The 22664-nt window shown below is 45.6% G+C and overlaps 1 protein-coding gene across 4 annotated transcripts in view; it reads left to right on the top strand.

Annotated features, from left to right (window-relative positions):
* Positions 1-22664, top strand: part of ATRN (attractin) — a 192817-nt gene that overhangs the window by 61507 nt on the left and 108646 nt on the right. For all 4 annotated transcript variants that reach the window (XM_061992449.1, XM_061992453.1, XM_061992452.1 and 1 more), the window contains 9 exons: positions 2681-2886; positions 5703-5871; positions 7213-7303; positions 9481-9724; positions 11131-11314; positions 13242-13396; positions 18760-18844; positions 20781-21001; positions 22091-22212. In XM_061992449.1, the coding sequence (XP_061848433.1) occupies positions 2681-2886; positions 5703-5871; positions 7213-7303; positions 9481-9724; positions 11131-11314; positions 13242-13396; positions 18760-18844; positions 20781-21001; positions 22091-22212 (1477 nt within the window). The remainder of the gene's footprint in view (positions 1-2680; positions 2887-5702; positions 5872-7212; positions 7304-9480; positions 9725-11130; positions 11315-13241; positions 13397-18759; positions 18845-20780; positions 21002-22090; positions 22213-22664) is intronic.

The following is a 22664-nucleotide window of genomic DNA, read 5'->3' on the forward strand; positions in this document are numbered from 1 at the left end:
CACTCCAAAATGATGTTACAGGTGGGGCAAAAGGAGGTTTCCTCTTCCCTCAGTTTGATCTTGAAATAAGCAATTGCAGTTGAAGCTTGCCATTATGAGTAGATACTTGAATTTAGGTTTTTAATCTTTATTATACCCTTGCAACAACTAATAACTGTGATGTGCTCAGCAGTAACTTCAGTTGTCCTTTGTAAGCCTGGGCAAATGGTGGCTGTAAAAGACATCCCAGTGTTTATTTGGTATTGTTAGATGTGTTTGATCATATTCAGTCAGCCAGAATTCGTGTGTGTTGTGCATGTGTGTGCTATTAAACATTCTGCAGAGGTACTTCTACAGGCTTTTATGTAAGGGCACACATTTCACTTTTGAACACTGAGCTGTGTCTACTGTGCTGGGGAGCTTCAAGGAGTTTTCCTTGATCCCAAGGGAGCTCTTTCTTAGTCCTTGAACTGAATCACTTTATCTGGAATGGTTCTGTTATATTCTTTAGTTTCTACTTTAAATATTGCAGGTGGATGCTTTCTGGTCACTAACACATATTTCGTCCTCACTGCTAAACTTGTAAAAGCAGAAATGATGTCAGTGTGGACATACCAGCAGAGACAAATGTCTTGCTGCTCATGGGGATCATGGGCTTTGAGTTATTTTACTCCTACAGATACACATGATGTTTGTGCCTCACTGGGAGGTTTTAATTTGGGGGTGTAATTTCCAGAAGCTCTCACCTCTCTTTCAGGAAAACATCAGCTGCAAAAATCTTGGTCTCATCTGAAAACTGCAAGCTTTCCTTTAAATGAAATGCTCAGTTTTTGGATCCTAGCTGTAGTGCTTTCATTAAGCACTATAATAATAGAGGGTGGATTCTGGCAAATAAGGAGTTCCAAACCCAGCTGGACGAGTCCCTGTGTGCCCTGCTCTAGGTGGTGCTGCTCTGGCAGGGGGGTTGCACTGGGTGAGCTTTCCAGCTCCCTTAAGATTCTGTCATTCTGTGAACACTGAGCACTCCTGGAAAGCTCCAGCAGAAAACAAGGAGCTTTTGCAGTGTCTTTTATGTCAGTGGCGTTTAGAAAGTCTGGCTGAAAGCATAAACCATGACACCACCTTCCGCCAGCCCTCGGTATTGCACCCTTGCAGTACAACGGAGACATTCTCTTCAACAACAACCTGCCTTTTGAAAGTTCCTTTAAGATCGTTTAATATTTCCTTAATACTTCATCATTCCAATCAGTTTTCAAGTACCACTTTGTGATGGTTTCATTTGATGTATTCTGATCATTAGGTTTCCTCTGAACATTTTCACAGAGCAGATAAAAAGGGGTTATCTATTTCTTTTCCATTTAACAGTCTTTATAGTCACTACTCAACAACCACTTGTGAAATCATGTTCTTGGAGCCAACAGACTTCACCTGTTGCATGACAGTGGGAATATTGAGTAGCAATTCTCATCTGTGAGTTACACAGGGTGATACCAGCAGTGCTGGGTGTTAAGGGTTGAATTCACTCTTAAAGGACTTTTCCAACCTTTAACTATTCTGTGATCCTGCAAAAACTGGCATCTGGAAGTGAATAGGGTGTCTGAATTTGGATGTGTCTAGTTTTGCCTCAGCTACTTTGCAGATATTAAAAAATGATTGAAAACAGGCCCATCTTTGGCAGGAGCTTCATCTCCAGAGTGTTCCCTTGGTAAGCACATCCCAGAATAGCACCTAATTGTGAGCAGTTGAAGTATAAATTGCACAGACACCACAAAAGCCTTAAGCACTCATTAAGTTCTTTACTTACAGTTGGGTGTTTTAAGGCAATTCATTAGCATTACAAATGGCTAAAAATCATATTGGTAGTTTTCTGAAGGAGCTGTGAGTTTAACTCATTAAATGAAGTGGCTCTGTAGGTTATAGACAGAGAGCAAATCTCTACAGGTCCAGTGCATCAGATTCCAGATGAGCTGCTCTCATTGTTTATATGTTAACAAGCAACTGTGTTAAGTTTGGTTTAACATCATTCTTGTATTCACTGGTGCACCCAGAAGAGTGTGGGCAGCAGGGCCAGGGAGGTTGTGCTGCCCCTCTGCTCTGCCAGAGCTGCTGAGGCCTCATCTGGAGTCCTGTGTCCAGTTCTGGGCTCCCCAGCTGCAGAGGGACAGGGAAGTGCTGGAGAGAGGCCAGTGCAGGGCCACCAAGATGCTGAGGGGATGGAGCATCTTCCTGATGAGGAAAGGCTGTGGGACCTGGGGCTGTTCAGCCTGGAGAACAGAAGGCTGTGGGCAGACTCCTCATTAACACTTACCAGTCTCTAAAGGGGAGGTGTCAGGATGCTGGGGCCAGTGTTTGTTGTGTGGTGTCCACCAACAGGACAAAGGGTAATGGGCACAAGCTGGCACACAGGCAGTGCCTCTGGCACAGGAGGAGAAAGTCCTTTGGTGCTGAGGGGAGGGAGCCCTGGCCCAGGCTGCCCAGGGAGGGTGTGGAGGCTCCTTCTTGGAAGGTTTCCAACGCCACCTGGACATGTTCCTGTGCCCCCTGAGCCAGGGGAACCTGCTTGAGCATGAGGTTAAACTGGAGTAGCTCTACAGGGCCCTTCCAGCCTCTACCATTGTGAGATTCTGGGTTTTGTTTATAAGAGATGTGACTTAGGACTCTGTTTCATTGCTGACAAACCTTCTTTCCCTGGTGTTCACAGTTTCAACATGTGTCCCAATAATTGCTCCGGCCGAGGAGAGTGCAAGCTCAATAACAGCACCAATGCCCTTGAATGTGAATGTGCCAAATACTGGAAAGGAGAAGCTTGTGATATTCCCTACTGTACTGAGGACTGTGGGGCACCTCAGAGAGGCCACTGCAACTTCAATGATACTAAGGCATGTCTGTGCTCTGCAGGCTGGCAAGGTACATCTGTTAATAGAGACAAACTCTTGGATGCATTTTCTACATATGGTTCTTGCAGTTTAATTGGGATATTTGAGGATGTTCTACTTGGCAAGGTATAGCACTCTGAGGAGGAGAGGTTCTACATAGTGGATGGAGTGAGACACTTCAATAGTAAGAGAAAAGTAACAATGTGTTTATTGATATGAAACAGCAGTTTAACAGTTGGGTAATAAATGTGACTGAGGTTTGGAAAGGTTCCATGGCAGGGTGTACTTAATTACTTACTGCATAGAGCACTACACCAGACAAAAAGGACCCCTTTGCCTTCTAAACTCCTCCTCAGAGGGGAGTTTAGGTACAACTAGATTCAGGCTTAGTCCCAAATTTGGTGAGCAGTTTATGTCTAAAGGATTATATGGAGACATTCCAACCCCAGCTGGATGAGTCCCTGTGTGCTCCACTCTAGATGGTGCTCCTCTGGCAGAGGAGTTGCACTGGATGAGCTTTCAAAGTCACTTCCAGCCCTTAAGATTCTGTTATTCTGTGATATGTACACTGTTGATTGACTTAGAGGTTCCAAGTTAGCATGCTGTTAATCACTTACTGAGAGTCTATTGCAGCAAGGGGTCTTTCAGCCTTGAGGAGTAACCTCAAGAGGTGTCCCTGCTCAAGGGGAGATCCTGGCATGCAGCCTGCTGCCACACAAGAGAGCCCAACAGGCCTTGGGCTGTCCACTCTCTCATGGAGTGAGGTGATTGACTTAGTCATCTTTACATACTGACTGCAGATGTTAGTTTTTGCCAGATTCACCCTGAGTTGGACATTGAGCAGCACAGTGGTTAGGTGAGTGCTTTGCTCAACAGCCCTTGACTGTTGTGGTGTAACATTCCTCCCCTGAATCTACGTGACCAGCCACATCCATTATCACTGCCACTGGTGGTTATCACTTGGGTTATGGGAAATCCAGCTCAGGTTGGGGTGGAGAGCTTGTGAAACTTTAAACCTCATCAGTGTGCACCTAAAATGAACACACAAACTGTCTGTTTTCTCGTGTGCATTTATTCTGCTCAGCCAGACCTGGCTTAGCATCAGCACGAGCCAAACATACACATTTCCTTCACTAAGATGCACTGATGTGGAAGAATTAGTCTCATAGCAAGTACAACCAGCTACAACACTGGCAGCATCTGGTACCAGCACTCAGCTGTGCTGCAAAACCAGGCAGTATGTGGGAATAGTCCAAAAGGAGCATCCTAAGGAGAATGTAGCCAATACTCAGTTGGCATATATATATATACACATATCTATAGCTCAGGGCTGGAAGACCACATCCTCTTACACAGTACATCCCCTTCTGATGCTGTTCTGGAGGCTGGTTGTGCACTGACAGCAAAGGTAGGTTTATGTTTCCTCAATTTTTAGCCTTTTCTTTCTGTAACAGGTCAGTGTGGAAGAGGGGAAAAATCCCAACCAAACCAAACCAAGCCACCAACTCCCCCTGCAAAGCTCCAAAACAAACCATAGCAGAATGGGATGCAAGCTACTCTCCTCTTTCTTATTCTGAAGCTTTTTTTACATCTGAAAGTGGTCATTCAAGGGTGATAAACCAGATTCCAGTCTGCTTTCCAGAACTGAAGATACTGCTGGTAGAAACTCATGACCACAACTCTTGTCACACTTAGATTCACTTCTATGGCTGCCTGAAAGCTGTTGGGATAAACCTAACCCCTTTTGCAGGCTTGAGCCTCTTCAGCAGGTTCTGTGCTCTCTGTAGTGACCCTGTGTGTGTGGATGGCAGGCACTGAGAAGCAGGGAAAGCATTTGTGTGGCTTTTTACTTAGCTGAGACTGCTGCTTGCAGCTCCTCTTCTGCTCCACCATGGGGAGCTGTGAAGGGAAGGCTGGTAGTGAAGAAGTTGCTTTGAGAGCAGCAGAAATATAGGAGAAAATCAGAGGTGAACCATAAAATCAGATGGATCAATTGCTCCCATCCCAATATGGATCAGAGGTGATCCATAAAATGTATTGCTAAGAACAAGAGGAATGAGGAGAGGGGACAGATGGATGTAGACTCTTTAAGTTTTTGTAGTGTGCTGCTGAGCAAGTCTCCTGAAACTTTGACAGGTTGTGTTGGGGCTTCTGTGGGCACATGGCAGGTATTTAAGTGCTTGAAGATACTCAGTGTGGAGTGGGAAAGTGCCCCCTGTAATCACAGTGAGGGAGAACAGAGAGGAGTGTGTGCTTTGCTGCATCACTGGCTTCTTCTAGCCTGGAACTGCTTTTTAGTTCTGAAAACAACTTGAAATTGCAACTATGTGGTTATGGTTGGGAGATTGCACACCAGGTCTGACCTCATTCATGGTTACAAATCCATCAAGGGTGGGTGTCAGGATGGAGCCAGGCTGTGCTCAGTGATGGCCAGTGATAGGACAAGGGGCAACAGGGACAAGCTGGAACAGAAGAGGTTCCAAAGCAACACAAGGACAAAGTTGTTCCCTGTTGAGGTGAGGGAGCACTGGCAGGGGCTGCCCAGATGGGCTGTGGAGGCTCCTTCTCTGGAGACATTCCAACCCAGCTGGATGAGTCCCTGTGTGCCCTGCTCTAGGTGGTGCTGCTCTGGCAGGGGGGTTGCACTGGATGAGCTTTCCAGCTCCCTTTTAACCTTAAAGATTCTGTCATTCTGTGTGTCTGTGTGCTGATGTGAGCAAGGAAATGAATATCCCAGCTTGTACTGTTCCTCAGCCATGCAGCATGTGGTGCAGGATATTAACTGAAATACAGACTCTGGGGGGGAGAAAACCCAATCTCCATCATTTTTTCACCTTCTTTTCCCAGGTCCTGGCTGTTCAATTCCTGTTCCTGCAAACCAATCCTTTTGGACCCGGGAGGAATACTCTCTTCCAAAACTTCCCAGAGCATCTCACAAAACTGTGATCCATGACAATAAAATGTGGATAGTAGGAGGTTATGTCTTCAATCATTCTGACTCTCAGAAGGTTTTGGCGTGAGTATAAACCAAGATAATGAAGTTGAAGTAGAGGAATGGAGATGGAAGGTTTATGTTTAGCACCTGCCTCCCCACACACTGTGCTTTGACCCACTGTCTGAATCTGTAATGAAAACTTAGACTCATGTTTGAGGTGGGGGAAAACACTGCTCAAGGGTGCTGATTTCAGAGGAGAAAAGCAAAAGGTTCCTGATGTTCAGTGAGTTTTTGCTTCACCTGCTTCTGACAGCATTTAACTGCTCACTGTATATTTCTAGCTAGCTTCTACATGACATCTGACCCTGTATTCAAAGAGAGTAGTTCTGCTTCTTTGTTATTAGCCCTTCCTTATATCTCTGTGACTTCAGAGTGTTTGGCTCCTTAATTAATGCAGACTGATTACTGTGGATGCTTATGAGTAGGGGATGGGATGCCAAACAGGGAGTGGCATTTAAGATGATGAGGTTTAAGCAATTAGTTGAGGATAATTAGCAATAAGATCTCAAACAGTAATTGTGTTACCTCCATTAAAAAAACCATTCCAGGCTTTCTCTTGAGCTTGAGAGTTCCTCACTGTTGAGGTGAGGGAGCACTGGCAGAGGCTGCCCAGATGGGCTGTGGACTCCTTCTCTGGAGACATTCCAACCCAGCTGGATGAGTCCCTGTGTGCCCTGCTCTAGGTGGTGCTGCTCTGGCAGGGGGGTTGCACTGGATGAGCTTTCCAGCTCCCTTCCAACCCTTCACATTCTGTGAGTCTATAATAGTTGCTGATCACTTCCACAGTTTAATCTTTCAAAGTCATGCCTGATTTTTCAACAGATGCTCTGTGCTTTCTCTGAACACTTTCTCAGTGATGATTTCATCTCACAAGGCTGTAGTGTAGCTCATTCTTTCATCTAAGCAAGCCCCAGGCCATTTACAGGACAAAGGGTTTATCTTGTTTCAAGTTCACTGAAAAATTACTCTTGAACATAATTAGCAAGTGCCTTTTAAACACTGGCAGGTGAGATTTTTTATGATGTAGTTGCAGTTTATCTGAGCTTAGTGTAAACTCATCCTACTCTTTGGATGATCATATGGTGTAGGTTGTCATAGCTTAATAAACAATGCATTAACTCTTGGTTTTGCATGGGAAAGAGGGTAAAGCAAATCAATACACAGATGTTAAGTGACAGAGCAGGCTTGACTGGATCTTTTTAATCCAGAAGTACTCTGAGAGTGTTTTGTGCATGCTGGGAACTTGGTAGGACTTGGGTTAAGTAAAAATCATTTCCCACTAGTCCTGGGAAGGACGAGCAGTAACATTCTCAACTTCATTATCTGCTTCTCAGGTAATTAATTCACTTTTTAATCATGCAGGTATGATCTTATTTCTGAAGAGTGGCTTCCACTGGAGAACACTGTGAACTCTGTAGAGATGAGATATGGGCACTCATTGGCATTACATGAGGTGAGTTCGGTGCCTTCAGCTCATCCCCCAGCTTGTTTCTGCTTTTTCTCCCCCTCTGCCCCTCCCTTTGCACAGATCAGTTGTGCTTTGGGAGAAGCATTTCTCCTTCCACTTGTCCATGGATGTCCCAGTCTCCTCATTGTACTCCAGGGAAGTTGGTATCCTAGGAAGTCTAATTCCTTTGCTTCTATGTTCCTCCTTTGCCCAGAGATGTTAAGGCTGCCTGAGGCCAGTGAGTCCATGATTTTGTTCTTTCCAATGACTCCTCAGTTTTTTCTCAGTGCATTAACTTGAAAGACAAAGCTTTTGGTGTGCAAAACAGGGAGGAGTTTCCATCATACCTATCTATTTTTCCCCCAGGTGTCTTCTGTTGTTTGTATTTGCATATGGGAGGGGATTCAGCTTGTCTATTACATCACTTCCAGGAGAGGGACCTGGGAGTGATGCTGGGCAGCAAATAAACATGAGCCAACAATATGCCCTCGTGGGCAAGAAGCCAATGGCATCCTGGGGGCATCAAGCAGAGTGTGGGCAGCAGGTAGAGAGAGGTTCTCCTCCCCCTGCTCTGCCCTGCTGAGGCCTCATCTGGAGTCTTGTGTCCAGTTCTGGGCTCCCCAGCTCCAGAGGGACAGGGAAGTGCTGGAGAGAGGCCAGTGCAGGGACACCAAGATGCTGAGGGGATGGAGCATCTTCCTGATGATGAAAGGCTGCGGGACCTGGGGCTGTTCAGCCTGGGGAGAGTCTTGTTAGCACTCATGTATTTAAAAAGTGAGTGTCAGGAGGATGGGGTGACACTTTTTTCTGTTGTCTCAATTGACAGAACAAGGGGTAAGGGACAAAAGATGCAGCACAAAAGTTCCAATTAAATATGAGGAGAAAGTCCTTTGGTGCTGAGGGGAGGGAGCCCTGCCCCAGGCTGCCCAGGGAGGGTGTGGAGGCTCCTTCTCAGGAGGTTTCCAACCCCACCTGGACACGTTCCTGTGCCCCCTGAGCCAGGGGAAGCTGCTGTAGCAGGGACTGGGGCTGGAGCAGCTCTGCAGGGCCCTTCCAGCCCCCACCAGTCTGTTTTTCTGTGTTTCCTTAATCACAGAATCACAGAATGGTGGGGTTGGAAGGGACCTTTAGAGCACATCCAGTCCAACCCCCTTGCAGAAGCAGGGTCACCTAGATCAGGTTTCATAGGAATGTGTCCAGGTGGGGCTTGAAGCCCTCCATGGAAGGAGCCTCCACACCCTCCCTGGGCAGTCTGGGCCAGGGCTCCCTCAAATCAACAGTAACAGAGTTTTTTCTTATGTTTAAGTGGAACTTTTTGTGTTCCAGTTTCATCCCATCACCCCTTGTCCTGTTGCTAGATACAACAGGAAAAAGTGCTGCCCCAACCTCCTGACACCCACCCTTTAGATATTTATAAATGTTAATGAGCTCCCCCCTCAGTCTCCTCCAGGCTGAACAGCCCCAGGTCCCACAGCCTTTCCTCATATGAAAGATGCTCCAGTCCCCTCAGCATCTTGGTGTCCCTGCACTGGCCTCTCTCCAGCACTTCCCTGTCCCTCTGGAGCTGGGCAGCCCAGAACTGGCCACAGGACTCCAGATGAGGCCTCAGCAGCTCTGGCAGAGCAGAGGGGCAGCACAACCTCCCTGGCCCTGCTGCCCACACTCTCCTCAATGCCCCCAGGCTGCCATTGGCTTCTTGCCCACGAGCCCACGTTGCTGCTCATGGGCAGTTGATTCTCCCCCAGCACTGCCAGGTCTCTCTCCTGGAGCTGCTCTCCAGCAGGTCACCCCCAGCCTGTGCTGCTGCAGGGGGTTGTTCCTCCCCAGCTGCAGGACTCTGCCCTTGTCCTTGTTGAACCTCAGCAGGTTCCTATGTGCCCAACTCTGGAGCCGCTCGAGATGCCGCTGAATGGCAGCTCAGCCTCTGGGGAATCAGCCAGTGCTCCCAGTTTGGTGCCAGCAGGGAACTTGCTGAGGGTCCCTCTGTGCCCTCACCCAGGTGGTTGATGAAGATGTTGACCAAGACTGGCCCCAGAACCCATCCCTGTGGAACTCCACTGGCCACAGGCCTCCAACTCGACTCTGTGCCATTGCTCAGCACCCTCTGGGCTCTGTCATTCAGCAGCTCTCCATCCACCTCACTGCCCACTCTCCTTAACCTCATCAATCTTAACCCCTTTCAGGATGACATATACATGTATGGTGGGAAGATAGACGCGACAGGGAACGTGACCAACCAGCTCTGGGTGTTCCACATCCCCAGCCGGAGCTGGGCTCAGGCCACGCCGAAAGCCAAGGAGCAGTACGCTGTGGTGGGTCACTCGGCTCACATCGTCACCCTGAGGGACAACAGCACTGTCATGCTCGTCATCTTTGGCCATTGCCCTCTTTATGGGTACATCAGCAATGTCCAGGAATACAACCTGAGTGAGTAGAGCCTTCTGTTTTAGCAGCTGGTTTGAAAATGAATGAAATGACCTGTAGAAAAGGATCAGTAGACACACAGAGGTGTGTTTGTGTTTACAAGAGGTTCCATCTAACTCCCAATGCTTTTATAACACAAACAGTGAGCAGGCAGCCACGTGCCTTCCAGCTTCATACAGCTTCTCAGGTCTCAAGGACAAAAGAGCTGTAATTGAGAGACAAAGCAGGATAAGTGTGGGACAATTTAGATTCATTTCCCACTCTTCGTCTGACAGAGCAAACACTGCTGAAATCAGTGAGAATAGCTGTATGAATTTAGACCAAATATCCACTCAACCCAGTATCTCTGTCTCCATTACTGGTGATGAGCCAATACTTAGGGGAACAGGGAAGGAATTTCTGGACTCCCACATCTCTGGAATGATCTGGTCCCCATATTTCTGGGAATAGCCCATACTCTGATTTTCGGGTGCAGAGGTCTCCAGTATCATCAGCTTTTCGTGTGAACTGATCTTCTGCCTAACTTAGGTGCTCTGAAGCAGCTCTCTGGAGACATGTCCCTTGCTCCACTCACCAGGGAAGAGAACATGGTTAAGCATGGGAAGTTCACAACGTGAATGTAGTGGGTACTGTCAGAAGCTGTGGCCCTGTCTGTCCTTTCGACCTTTTATCTTTGTCCTTCAACCATATTGATCCAAAGCATCTACTGGAGCCTACTGTGGTGTCCACATGAGTGAGCTTTCTTCCTCCAGGAGAAGGCTGAAGAAACCCAGGATGTGTGGGGCAGTGGTTTGGTTTTGTGCTGTTCTGTTCCTAGTGTGAACTCCTTTGCCTTTTATGTGCCTCATCTGCCCCTTTCATTCTGTACCTGCTACAGAGAATTGGCCTGTAATTTAGCAGTCTTTTTACAGTTGCCATTATATTATGTCTAGAGTGCTTCAAACCAATGTTATTTTAGTGAGTGGGATACAAGATTATTAATCACATATTAGTTTTTAACTGTTCTTCACAGTCAGACTGACCTTGGCTTCAGTGCTGCCCTGGCTTTACACACACGCAATGGAAGTGCTTCTGGGTCCCATTGCGACTCCAACCCTGGTGCTGTTATTTTCATGTCACTGAAGTGCAGTATATTATTGCAGTGCTTTTTCTCTCTCATTTATTCAGCTTGTCAGCAGAATATGATAAATGACAGCAGGAGAGAGATTCCTGGTCTAATTAAAACCACTCGACAATGCATCTTGACAACAGCCTCCTTGAAGGGGAATCTTTTCGGCTATGAAGTGATGGAGACAGAGTCTAGATCTGTGTCAAGGGAAACCCAGTTGGTTTCACTCTGAAAGTTGTTGATAAGTTATTACTGGAAGGAAATTCACCGTGTTCTGTCACTCCCATTTCTCCCTCCTCAGCTGCAAACACGTGGAACGTTTTACAGACGAGCGGAGCTTTGGTGCAAGGAGGGTACGGTCACAGCAGTGTCTATGATCCAAATACAAGATCCATTTATATCCATGGAGGTTACAAAGCATTCAGTGCCAACAAATACAGGCTAGCAGATGACTTGTACAAATATGAAGTCGATTCCCGGATGTGGTAAGTGGTTCTCCTTCCTCTACCCCAACTCATTGTACAATGGCAAGCTGTGCTTAGGATAGACAGGGTACTCTTGTACCTCTGATTTTTATGTCCCTTTATGAATAGGGAATCACATAATCACATAGAATCAAGGCTGGGAACGAGCAAAGAAATCCATTTTAATCTATTGTTGTATTAAAGCTGGAAAGGAAAAGATTTGATGGGATTTTCTTGGCAGCAGTGCAGACGGTGTGTGAGTGCAGCTGCTTCAGCCAAGTGAGTGATAATTCAGTCTGCAGTTAAGACTGCAGAAGAATTCCTGTTATAACCCCATTTTCTTCTAGCTCTGTAGCTACTCAAAACCTTCATTTCTTAAGCAGAAATCTGGGATTTGTTTCTGGCCACAGGTGAATTTTATCCAAGAGCTGAACCAACTTTGAGCTGTGGGTGACACATTTCCCTCGGTTTTAGATCTTGTCCTAAAGTTGTTTTTTAAAGGCTCCTTACAGAAAGGAGATTGTCTTTTCAATCAACACGTGTGTATTCGAGTCACCATAATCTCTTTGTGAGAGTTTAAAGCAGCTGATATTTCTGCAACAACTGTTTGTGAGTGTGGACTGATGAGTAAAGTAACTTCTGACTAATTTGCAACCCTCTTCCTTCCTGCTTTGTGGTAAATGCACTGATAACCACATTTCCTTTCTTGGTTCATTTGATGCTTCACTTCATCCGTGGAGTGGGCAAATCTGGCTGAATAGGCAGAAAATGTCACAAGTGTGACAGTGTTCTTCCAAACTGCTCCAGCACCAACTTCCTCCCATCACATTCCTCTTGTCAGTCTCGAGGGGACTGTCAGAGCAGGCGAGCAGTCTCCTTGCAGCGAGCTGTGGAGGAGTGTCTGCTCATCTTTATCTAGATGTTTTTTGGTGCCATTAACTCCTTTTTTTTCCCCTGTTCTTCAGCAGTTTATGCTTCCTCTCCTCTTGTAATTTCGTGGAGAGATAACGAAGTAGCCTTGATTTGGAAAGCATCTTTCTCCCCATGGTCCCTTGGTGATTTCGACTGGCAGTTTCCCAGTCTTAATGCTGTAGCCCTGGCAAGGACAGAGTGATGCTGAAAAAGCCCCTGCCTGCTGCTGCCCACTGCCTGTGCATTAATAACAGGTCCCATATCTAGGTTGTTGATGGCCATTTGCTGAATATTTTGTTGTGTGAAAGCTTCAGTGCAGACAAGGTTTGGGATGCTGCTATGCTGCAGAACTCGTGAGAGCCTGCAGTGAGCTCGCTGCCTGCACATTCAGGACCTTCCTGCAATCCCATCCTCTCCAAATAGCAGGGAAATTCTACAGAGGGTGACATTTTGTGTTCAGTGCCATTCATCATGCTGATGAAGGATGAGGTCAGTGGCAAGTTAGATGAATGCTTCCTATGATTCAGTCATGGATGAGGTGTTGGGTTCTGCAGGGCTCCGTTATTGGCAGCTGCATAGATGTCAGCAAAACCACTTTTCGTTTAGTTTTGAGCAACAGATGATGCCCATTTTGGAAGAATTCATTAGTTGACTCTAAAAGTAGACTCACTACAAAACACTGGAGTCCTCCCAGGCAGTGGCTGTACAGCAGGTTTAGCTGACTGTGCTCAAAAGCCCAGTTAGTGTGAAAACTTCATAACCCCTCAGGAGGAATTAATGATTTGAAGATCAGTGTTGGAAAGAGGCTTTCATAGATATATTTCTCTTAAAAATTGGCAAGCAGATGGGAAGATGAGAGAAGAGAATTACAGGAGGAATTGAAGAGTGTACAAAGTAACTTGTTCAACACCTCATTAAGAAGAGCAGTTCAATCCTATCCCACCCACTCCTCTTTCAGCTCGTGGTTGTGGCTTGTTTTGTCTTTGCCAGGTTAGTAATCAGTAGCATTAATCCACCTCTTTTTGATCTGTCAAAGGACTATCCTGAAAGACAGCAAGTTCTTTCGCTACTTGCACACAGCTGTGATAGTGAGTGGAACCATGCTGGTGTTTGGAGGAAACACTCACAATGACACCTCCATGAGCCACGGCGCCAAGTGCTTCTCTTCCGACTTCATGGCCTATGATATTGGTAAGAGAAATCACCATCATCATCATCAAGTTCTTGGGTATTCCAAAAGAGCTGTCTTCAGAATGACTAATTCCCATGCTGGGTGTATTATAGCAAATGCTGCTGAGCATGCTGCAGGAGAATGTGTAATCGGGAGAGGCTCGTTTAGCTCGCTCTGCATTACCAAGCAAATGAGCTGCTGCAGGGATTTCTAGGCAAATCCTGCAGCAGTTAATTGGTCCATGGGTTATGCACAACCCTGGGCATTAAAAATGATGTCTTAAACAGGAAGTGTGGTGTTGTACCATCTCAGCCATAAAGCCGTTGTGATGTTTTGAGTGTGTTTTCGGCTGTGATTTATCAGAAACACGGACAGTTACAAGCACTGGACCCTGCTAAAGCTCAACTTGGACAGTGCACACTCTTGTCTTAACTGCAGGCTGGCTGACTGCTTTGACTGTGCCTTTTGGAATGTCAGTTTGTTTATGTGTGGGCTTTATTAAGCATAAAGAATCCCCATAAGCACTATTTAACTATAAAGCTAAACGAGCAGATTTTATTTGGAAGGGCTGAGTTTTGCTCAGTTGGAATAGCCAGGAGAGGGCAGCATTTCTTTGTGAATATGGAGTCCAGAGACTGAATTTAAGAAGAAAAGAAGATGAAATTGTATAAAAGAAGGTGCATGCATGTGTAGATAATTCATACTGGAGAAAAACAGTGTTCTGCTTGTATCACATTCTACTTTCTCCTCACATAGTTGCTAACATGTTAGGCTCTCGTGATTGATTCCCTGAAATAAGCATGTAAACCTGATTTCTTGGAGGGATTGTCCACTGGGATGTCACTCCCAGTTGGTGAAAGGAATATGCCAGCAAATGGATCACTATCAGCAGCAGCAGCATTTGACACCCTTGTGCCATTTGACTGTTAGAGGGATCATTCCCTTCTGCTTCCTGTGATTTCAAGTTACATGCCCCTGCAATTTATTGTGTGCTCCTAGCTAGCTTCATTTTGAGACTTTTATTGAAGAAGTGAAGCATTTCAGCAGGCACAGAGTATTTTTTAAGCTTTGCTAGTGATAGATTTCTCATGCTACATTTTGCTGTCTTCCCTGGCCCACTGAACCATTAAGTGTAAAACACAAACGACGTTGAATTTGACACAATGTGCCAATAATTATGTTCCTTTTCAGAGTTTAGTTAACAGGCAGGTTCCTGTTACATGAAATGAATGTTGTGATCAACCTACCCAGTCCATACCAATTTTACACTGAGAGTTTGAGCTTGCACTGAGTGCACTTCACTTGACAGGGGTGAGAGGCATTCTTGGGTACCCTTAATCCTTAGGGGAGAGACTCTGAGCCTGGGAAAAGACCTTTTCTGTTCTTTTGATGGCAGGACACCTTGTGCACCATTTGCCTTGTCCCACTGGACCAGCACTGGCAGGAATACAGCAGAGTGCTGGCTGATTATTACAGCCACAACAGAAACACCTATTTGGTGGTTCTTTTTGAATGATCTCTGCAGTACCTACGCTGATGATGTTCATGTCTCCAGGGCAGTATCGCATATACTATGAGGAAGCATTGCTGGCTCATGCTCATCCTGCTGTCTGTCAGGACCTCCAGGTCCCTGTCCCCTGTCCTACTCTGAGAGTTCATTCCCCAGCTTTTGCTGGTACATGGGGTTACTCTTAACCAGATGCAAGACTCTACACTTGCCCTTGTTGAATATAACCTGATTTCTCTCTGCCCAACCCTCCAGCCTGTCCAGCTCTGGTTGAATGGCAGCACAGCCTTCTGGGGTGCCAGCCACTGCTCCCTGTTCAGTATCATCAGCAAACCTGCTGACAGTGCCTCTGTTCCCTCAGCAAGGTCATTAATGAATGGATTGAACAGTACCAGTCCCAGCACTGACCCCTGAAGTACTCCACTAGATACAGACCTCCAACTAGACCCTGCCCCACCACTCTGCCTTCTTCCCTTCAACCAGTTCCCAATCCACCTCACTACCTGACCATCCAGCCCTCACTGACTCAGTTTGGGTGTGAGGATGCTGTGGGAGATGGTGTCAAATACTTAACTGAAATCCAGATAAACCACATCCACTGCACTACCACCATCTGTCCAGCTGGTTATGATGGGTTGATGGAGTCTCCTTCTCTGGAGACATTCCAAACCCCACCTGGACAAGTTCCTGTGTGACCTACTCTGTGTGGTCCTGCTCTGGCAGGGGAGTTGGACTAGATCATCTCTAGAGGTCTCTTCCAACCCTTAAGATTCTGTGATTGTTGATATCAAGGACCTTTGTGGCTGAGCCACTGGAGATGTCTCTGGCTATCACATCTTAATATTAACATGCTTACATGTTTGTTATCCATCATTTGATGCTCCCAAGGCTCAGGCTACCCAGGAGAAGACCAAGCAGCGAGGTCAGTCGAACTGAGTGCCTTTAGAAGAGTAGCTTAGTGATTGACTGTCTTACTGCCTAGTTTTCTAGTGTGTTACCTAGGTAATTTGCTCATTTTTAGCATCTTGTTGATGAAAGTAATAGCTTGGTGATCGTAGTGATGGTTGGGATACTGGAGGAAACCAAAACTGTAACACAGTCTAAAATAAAGGCTTCAAAACCAGATTCTTCTCTTTAACCTTTGCCATTAAAGCTTATTTCTGCAGGAACTCATTTTATTTACCTCCTCCAAGTGTTCTGGCTTTCTCTCCTCAAACTTCTAAGTAATGAGACCACATGCACTGAGTGTTGTGAGACGTATTATCTCCTTCTCTTTATGCGTGGGATACAAACAGATGTCACTGAGATGTGTGCTGACGTTCTCTGGGGGTTTAAGCACATTAGGCAGATGTAAGAATGCATAATGCTGCTTAAACTTTTACACTCCTCTTGAGGTATATTCAATCCAAATTGTACAGGTAATGCCCAGTTGTGGAAGGTTTCAGGATAGCAATCCAGCTGGCTGTGTGCACGTGCATTTCTTGTGACTTCTCAGGACAAGCTTTTGGATTGTGCTGATGTTCAGGTTGGGTGAGCACTTGGGTTGAGCAATCTCTCAGTGTTTTTCCTATGTTCTGCATGCTGCAGTGACTAGTTAGCACTTCCTTTCCCCAAAACTGGTCTTCCAAGGCCACTGTAGGAGAGCTTCCTTCTCAGTAGTAGGAAATCTTGCTTAATCAGTTTAATCCTTTACCTTCTCTTGTCAACAAAGCCAAGTGAGAACTGCAGCACTCCTGGGTTCCTTTCCAGGAGTGAACAGACAACCCAGCTGGATGAGTTCCTCTGTGCCCTACTCTAGGTGGTCCTGCTGTGGCAGGGGGGTTGGACTAGATGAGCTTTTGAGGTCCCTTCCAGCCCTTGAGATTCTGTGGCAAGCAAGGATTGTACTTTCTGAAGAGTCACTTCCCTTCTGTATGAGAGATGTCTGAAATCAAACAAGCAGAGAAGCTTAACAGATAGTCTCAAAATGTAGTTACTTTGGGTTAAGTGACCATTCTTTAACTTTATGGGGGTTTTTAGAACCTCAGCATGAAACACTCACATAAATCTTTCTCACTTATGATTATCTTTTCACCCCACAGGAGAGAAATGAAAACTCTATTGTTTACCCCATCAAAAATTCAGTTCTGATGGCAAAGCTAGAAGGAGGCTGGATGTTTCCATAGGATATATGTTCCATTGGAACAGAATATTTAATGAATCCTGTATGTTACAAGTTTTAAACTTGGCTTAACTCATTAGTCAGCAAGGAAAAGACTCTTTGTAGTTTCAGAATGATCCATTTTTTTTTCCCCAATACTTGATCTTCAGTTGAAGATGGGAAAGCAGCTTAGAAAGCAAAACATTCCAGGCCCTCGATTCATCTAGAGAAATATGTTTCTTGGCTTCACATAACTCAACTTGATGGCTAAAAATTGCAAATTGCTGTCCAATTTTGCTGTTAAAAATTGGAAGCATGCATGCTTGTCTTAGGAGTGATGCTGGGCTAGGTTAAAGTCTTGGGAAAACAGAGAAAATTACAGTTAAAAATAAACTTCAACCCCTCACCCTCAATTTATCAAAGTATTAAATCCACCCAACTGGGTCATGTGTCTTTTATTCATCAGGATTCTTTGAAGACAAGTTTCTACTGGAGCAGAGCTTAGGATCAGTTGTTTTGTTTTGCCTAACAGTTCTCCAGTTAAATGTGGTAAAAAATGATGGTGGTTTTCCTTAGCCCTCTGTTTATCTACACACTCTGTAGTTTGTGACCTCTCTGTTTTTTTTCAGGGGTGTTCAGTCCATGGCCCAACAGTTTTATCTTGTATTAAAGAATCTTTGAGTATTTGAGGACCATGTAGATTCTTTCCAGCAGGTCGACTTTTCTGTCTTAATTGCTTAAATTGCATACAAACTGCCTCTGGGACTTTACCCCCCAAGGTGATCCCATTCACTTTGCAAAGTTGAAGTGATAGGAATTGGAGTGACTTCTCCTGCTTTTGTTCCTTTGATTGCTCAGTGGTTTGTATGTTTCTTAGGTTGGTTGGTTTGTTTTTTTCAGTGCTGCCTAAAGGAAGAAATTACCTGAGAAACAGAGTAAAAAATGAAGCAGAACTTACAAATGTTATGCTAATAGAAAAAAGATGGAATAATACAACGTTATGGTAACAGAGGAAAACAGGGGAAAATCTTTAAGCTGTGATGAGTGAAAAATGGTTTTAAAAACATGGTTATCTACCCTCTAGGAACATCATTGCAATGGAAGTTAAAGCACAAAAAGAGAAGTTTTTGTTCTCAGTGATACTTGTTTGGGGGAAAACTGCAAATAATTCACATGGAAACAGATAAAACCTGAACTTGTTATGCAGTGAAAAACTCCACTAGTGAAGGAGGAAAAGCAGCTTTAATTATATGTGGTTGCCAAATAACTACTGACCCCTTCAGCAGGGAAAGTGTCCTTTTTCATGTGCTGCTTAGATGCTGGAGCAGAGCCATTACATCCCTCCTTTCCCTTTTGTCATGCCTGGCAGCTGGGATGAAGGCTTAAGTCTTAAATCTTGCAAAAGAAGATAATAAACCACTTCTTTCAGCTGTTCTGTTTCATAGAATCACAGAATGGTGGGGTTGGAAGGGACCTTTAGAGATCATCCAGTCCAACCCCCCTGCAGAAGCAGGGTCACCTAGATCAGGTCACACAGGAACGTGTCCAGGGGGGTCTTGAAGACCTCCAAGGAAAGAGCCTCCACACCCTCCCTGGGCAGCCTGTTCCACCTCAACATGTGCATTTTGGTGGTGGGTGGAGTGATCTCTATGTAGTTCTTGGAGTACTTTGGGATCTGTCAGGAAGAAAATGCTCTGTGTAAGTTGAGTCACTGATGGAGCTTTCTTTAACCCCAGCCTGTGACCGATGGTCTGTTCTTCCTCGCCCGGGTCTCCACCACGATGTGAACAGGTTTGGACATTCTGCTGTGCTCTACAACAGGTAAGGTTACAAACAGCTGAGAGCTGCTGCAATTACTCATGCCTCAATGAACTTGTACACCCTTTGTGTATCAGTGTGTTGGTATGTGTAGATCAATAACACTTGAGACCAGAAGGTTGAAGGTCTATTGCAAACCTCTTTGATGTTCTCTGTTATGGTGTCTTCACCTTCAGCCCCTTTTCACTGGAGTAAGCTGTCTCACATATTTCTGTTCCTTATTCAGCTGCACAGGCCAACTTTGACCTCCAAATCACACTTTCCCTCACTGTTTCTGAACTTACCCACATTGCAGTTGATTTCCCTTACCCTGTGTGGTGGGTCTTTTAGCAGTCCCACCAGTATTTAGGTGAAAGCATAGGTGAGATTTCCTCTGGGAAGCATTGTATCCCTGTAATAACACCAGTGCTTTGAGGTAAACATCTGATATCGTGTGTGAGTCTGCAGAACCAAGTTTGAGAAGTGCTATTTCTTAGGCTTGTTTTGTTCTGGTTCCTTTATCCTTTGAGGATCCTTTCTGTAAATCAGTCACATTATTTAGAGCTCAGCTGAAGCCAGACAGATAACTGTCACTGCTTTGAAAAGGAAGGTGTGCATCTACATAGTTATTTCCTTCCTTAAAGCCTCACTCACTCCCTGTTTGTTTCAGTGGATTGTGAATGCCAGCTGTGCATTTGCTCCTGTAACAGCCCACGAAGCCAGCGCTTTAGTTCTTTCCTAAGACAGAAAGAAAATCATATTTAAAATACTCATTATTTCAACACAAACCTCTGTTTCCAGTTCCACTGACCCTTCTTCAGTGTCTTTTTAAGTGTGCATTTACAAACCCGACTGTGTGGGCTTTCCTGGGTGGTATTTCTGTGTAACTAATGAAATTGGATGTTTTGCCTGAAGCAGCTGCGATACTAAAGGAGGCTTAAACCCCCCCCTCACTTCCCTACTCCCAAACATTATTTCATTTTGGGTTGTTTTTTAGTCTTGTGGGTTTTTTTTGAGTTGACACAATGCCTCTTTGCTCAGTTGGTAACAGCCATGAAGATAACTGTGGTTTTGTCACAGCGGTGTAGCGAGACGTGCCAATGTGGAATTGTTTTGACACGGTTTCTGAGCTCTGGTGTGCTGGTTTGATACCATATCCCTCATCTCTAGCTTTCCTTCCTTTTTTTGCCCGTTTTTTACAGGAGGATCTTGCATTTCTGCAGTACTTTATGTATAGTGACATAGATCTGGTGTCAGCCAGAGTTTTGGCTAAAGAGGAAGGTCAGTCTGTGACCTTGGAGTGGTTTCACTCTGTCTCAACACCCTTGTTGAAACAGTAGAACTTGAATGACCTTGTCTTTATTGCCTTCCTTAACCAAGAACTATTTATTTGGCTTTATAATATAATAAACCAGTTTACTCATACCTTAGAATCCCAGAATGATGGGGGTTGGAAGGGCCCTGCAGAGCTGCTCCAGCCCCAGCCCCTGCTAAAGCAGCTTCCCCTGGCTCAGGGGGCACAGGAACATGTCCAGCTGGGGTTGGAAACCTCCTGAGAAGGAGCCTCCACACCCTCCCTGGGCAGCCTGGGCCAGGGCTCCCTCACCTGAGCACCAAAGGAGTTTCTCCTCCTTGTGCCAGTGCAGCTTCTTGTGTTCCAGCTTGTGCCCATCACCCCTTGTCCTGCACAGGGCACTACAGAAAACAGTGTCACCCCATCCTCCTGACACCCGCCTTTCACGTACTGACACAGTTGATAAGGTTCCCCCTCAGCCTTCTCCAGGCTGACCAGCCACAGGTCCCACAGCCTTTCCTCCTCACACAGATACTCCAGTCCCCTCAGCATCTTTTTAGCCTAAATCCTTGGATCAAGTTCCCTTGCAGCACTCTGAATCCCATCTACCTGCGGCAGCACGCGATTTATAAACACAGGCACAAATATCTCTTCCATTTTGTCTAGCACCATGTATGTATTTGGAGGCTTCAACAGCCTCCTCCTGAGTGACATACTGAAGTACACACCTGAGAGATGTGAAGCTTTTGCCAACAAAACAGGCTGCTTGAGAGCAGGTCCTGGCGTCAGATGCGTGTGGGATGACGGCCCCGCTCGCTGCGTCCCCTGGGAAATGGCGACAGTAAAGCAGCAGCAAAAGGTCTTTGAAGACTGTCCTCCCAAGCCAGGTATGTGTCATATTCTTCCCATTGCCCTTTCCAGAGGCTGTGTAGGGTCCTTATGTCTTCCAGATTCTGTCTTGCATTAGTTGTATGTCATTATCAGGTCAAGTTTAAGAGGGAGGGCTGTAGTTCTGCTTCCCCACGTGCTCTGGGACACTTCTCTGCCCAAGACATGAAAGTGTTTCCATCTCTCAGTCCCCCTGAAGCTCCTTACTCATTAAGGCTTTGTTTTCCCTACTCTACTGCTTATACTTACTTTCCTATCCCAGCAAGACATCATCAGTCAGGAATCAGGCCAGGACCATTGCTCAGTAGATGTTTGTTCCAAGAACTGCCCTTGTCAGAGACAACAGTTTGGGGATGAGCACCACGGGGCAAGGGTGGGCAATCTGAGTCCTGCAGCTTTATCTTGTGCTCTTCAAGAGAGACACCAGGAAGAGTGCTGTAAGAAGTTAAATTTTCCTTCTAAAGTACTACATGAAAAGGAGCACACAAAAAGAGTGTTTGAAGGTCTTGATTCTTGTGTTCTCCCTTACCATAACTTCTAAATAACTTCTCAGTGCTTTGTCCTGCTGCATTCATTGCTCTGAACTGAATGACACGATTCTGTAATAGATGGCAGCCTTTAATTAGTTAAAAGAAATGAATGCAAAGGGACATTGCTTTGATGGGCTCTCCATCTACCATAAATTTTCACAAAACACAGGCACTGAGCAGTTGGAAAGACAAAGGGGAAAGTTCAAGCTTTGCATGGAAATGCTTCGTGGAGTTGGAGGCCAGGCTTGGCAGCAGAGTGGGGCTGGGGTGGGAGATGCTCACTGTCCTTGTGAAGTGTCCTCTGGCAGCATTGGCTGAAGTTCCTGAGCTCCATGTGTCGATGCATTTTCTGGTGGTGTGTTTTACAGCCCTAAAAATGATGAGTGCTACAAATGAATGCAATTTTCTATCAGTTCAATCACATGGAAGTGTCTGATTTCCTAAGTAGTGGATTATGGAAAAACCTACAGGTTATATCTTTTGCTGTATGTAATCAAGTTCTTAGAGCTCTGTCAGGAAATGCCTGTTTTTGGTCATGCAGGTTTTTTTCTTTAATAGTTGTAGACAATGAGAAATGTGATCAGATTACAGACTGCTATAGCTGTACAGCAAATACAAACAACTGTCAATGGTGCACTGACCAGTGTATCTCAATGCACAACAACTGCACAGAGGAACAGGTAAAGTTCTCTCTAATGTTTCTATAGTTTAACCTTTGAAGTAATGTCCAGATGCCTTCAGCTGTCAGTGTTGTGCTCCCTCTTGTTTCATTGTTTCCCAAGCATGTCTAGCTCTAATGGTGAGGTTTTTTTAGCTTAGTCCAAGGGCTTTTTGTGGGACTTTCCACCTAATTTAGGAGGGTGGCTATGGGCAGGGAGAGAATCACAGAATGGTTGGGGGTTGGAAGGGACCTTTGGAGATCATCCAGTCCAGCCCACTGCTAAAGCAGGTCCCACCTAGATCAGGTCACACAGGGATGTGTCCAGGTGGGGTTGGAAACCTCCCAAGAAGGAGCCTCCACACCCTCCCTGGGCAGCCTGTGCCAGGGCTCCCTCCCCTCAGCACTGAAACACTTTCTTTCCTTGTGTTTAAGTGGAACTTTTTGTGTTCCAGCTTCATCCCATCACCCCTT

This window comes from Colius striatus, chromosome 3 (genome assembly GCF_028858725.1).
Source record: "Colius striatus isolate bColStr4 chromosome 3, bColStr4.1.hap1, whole genome shotgun sequence".
NCBI classification, from domain to species: Eukaryota; Metazoa; Chordata; class Aves; order Coliiformes; family Coliidae; genus Colius; species Colius striatus.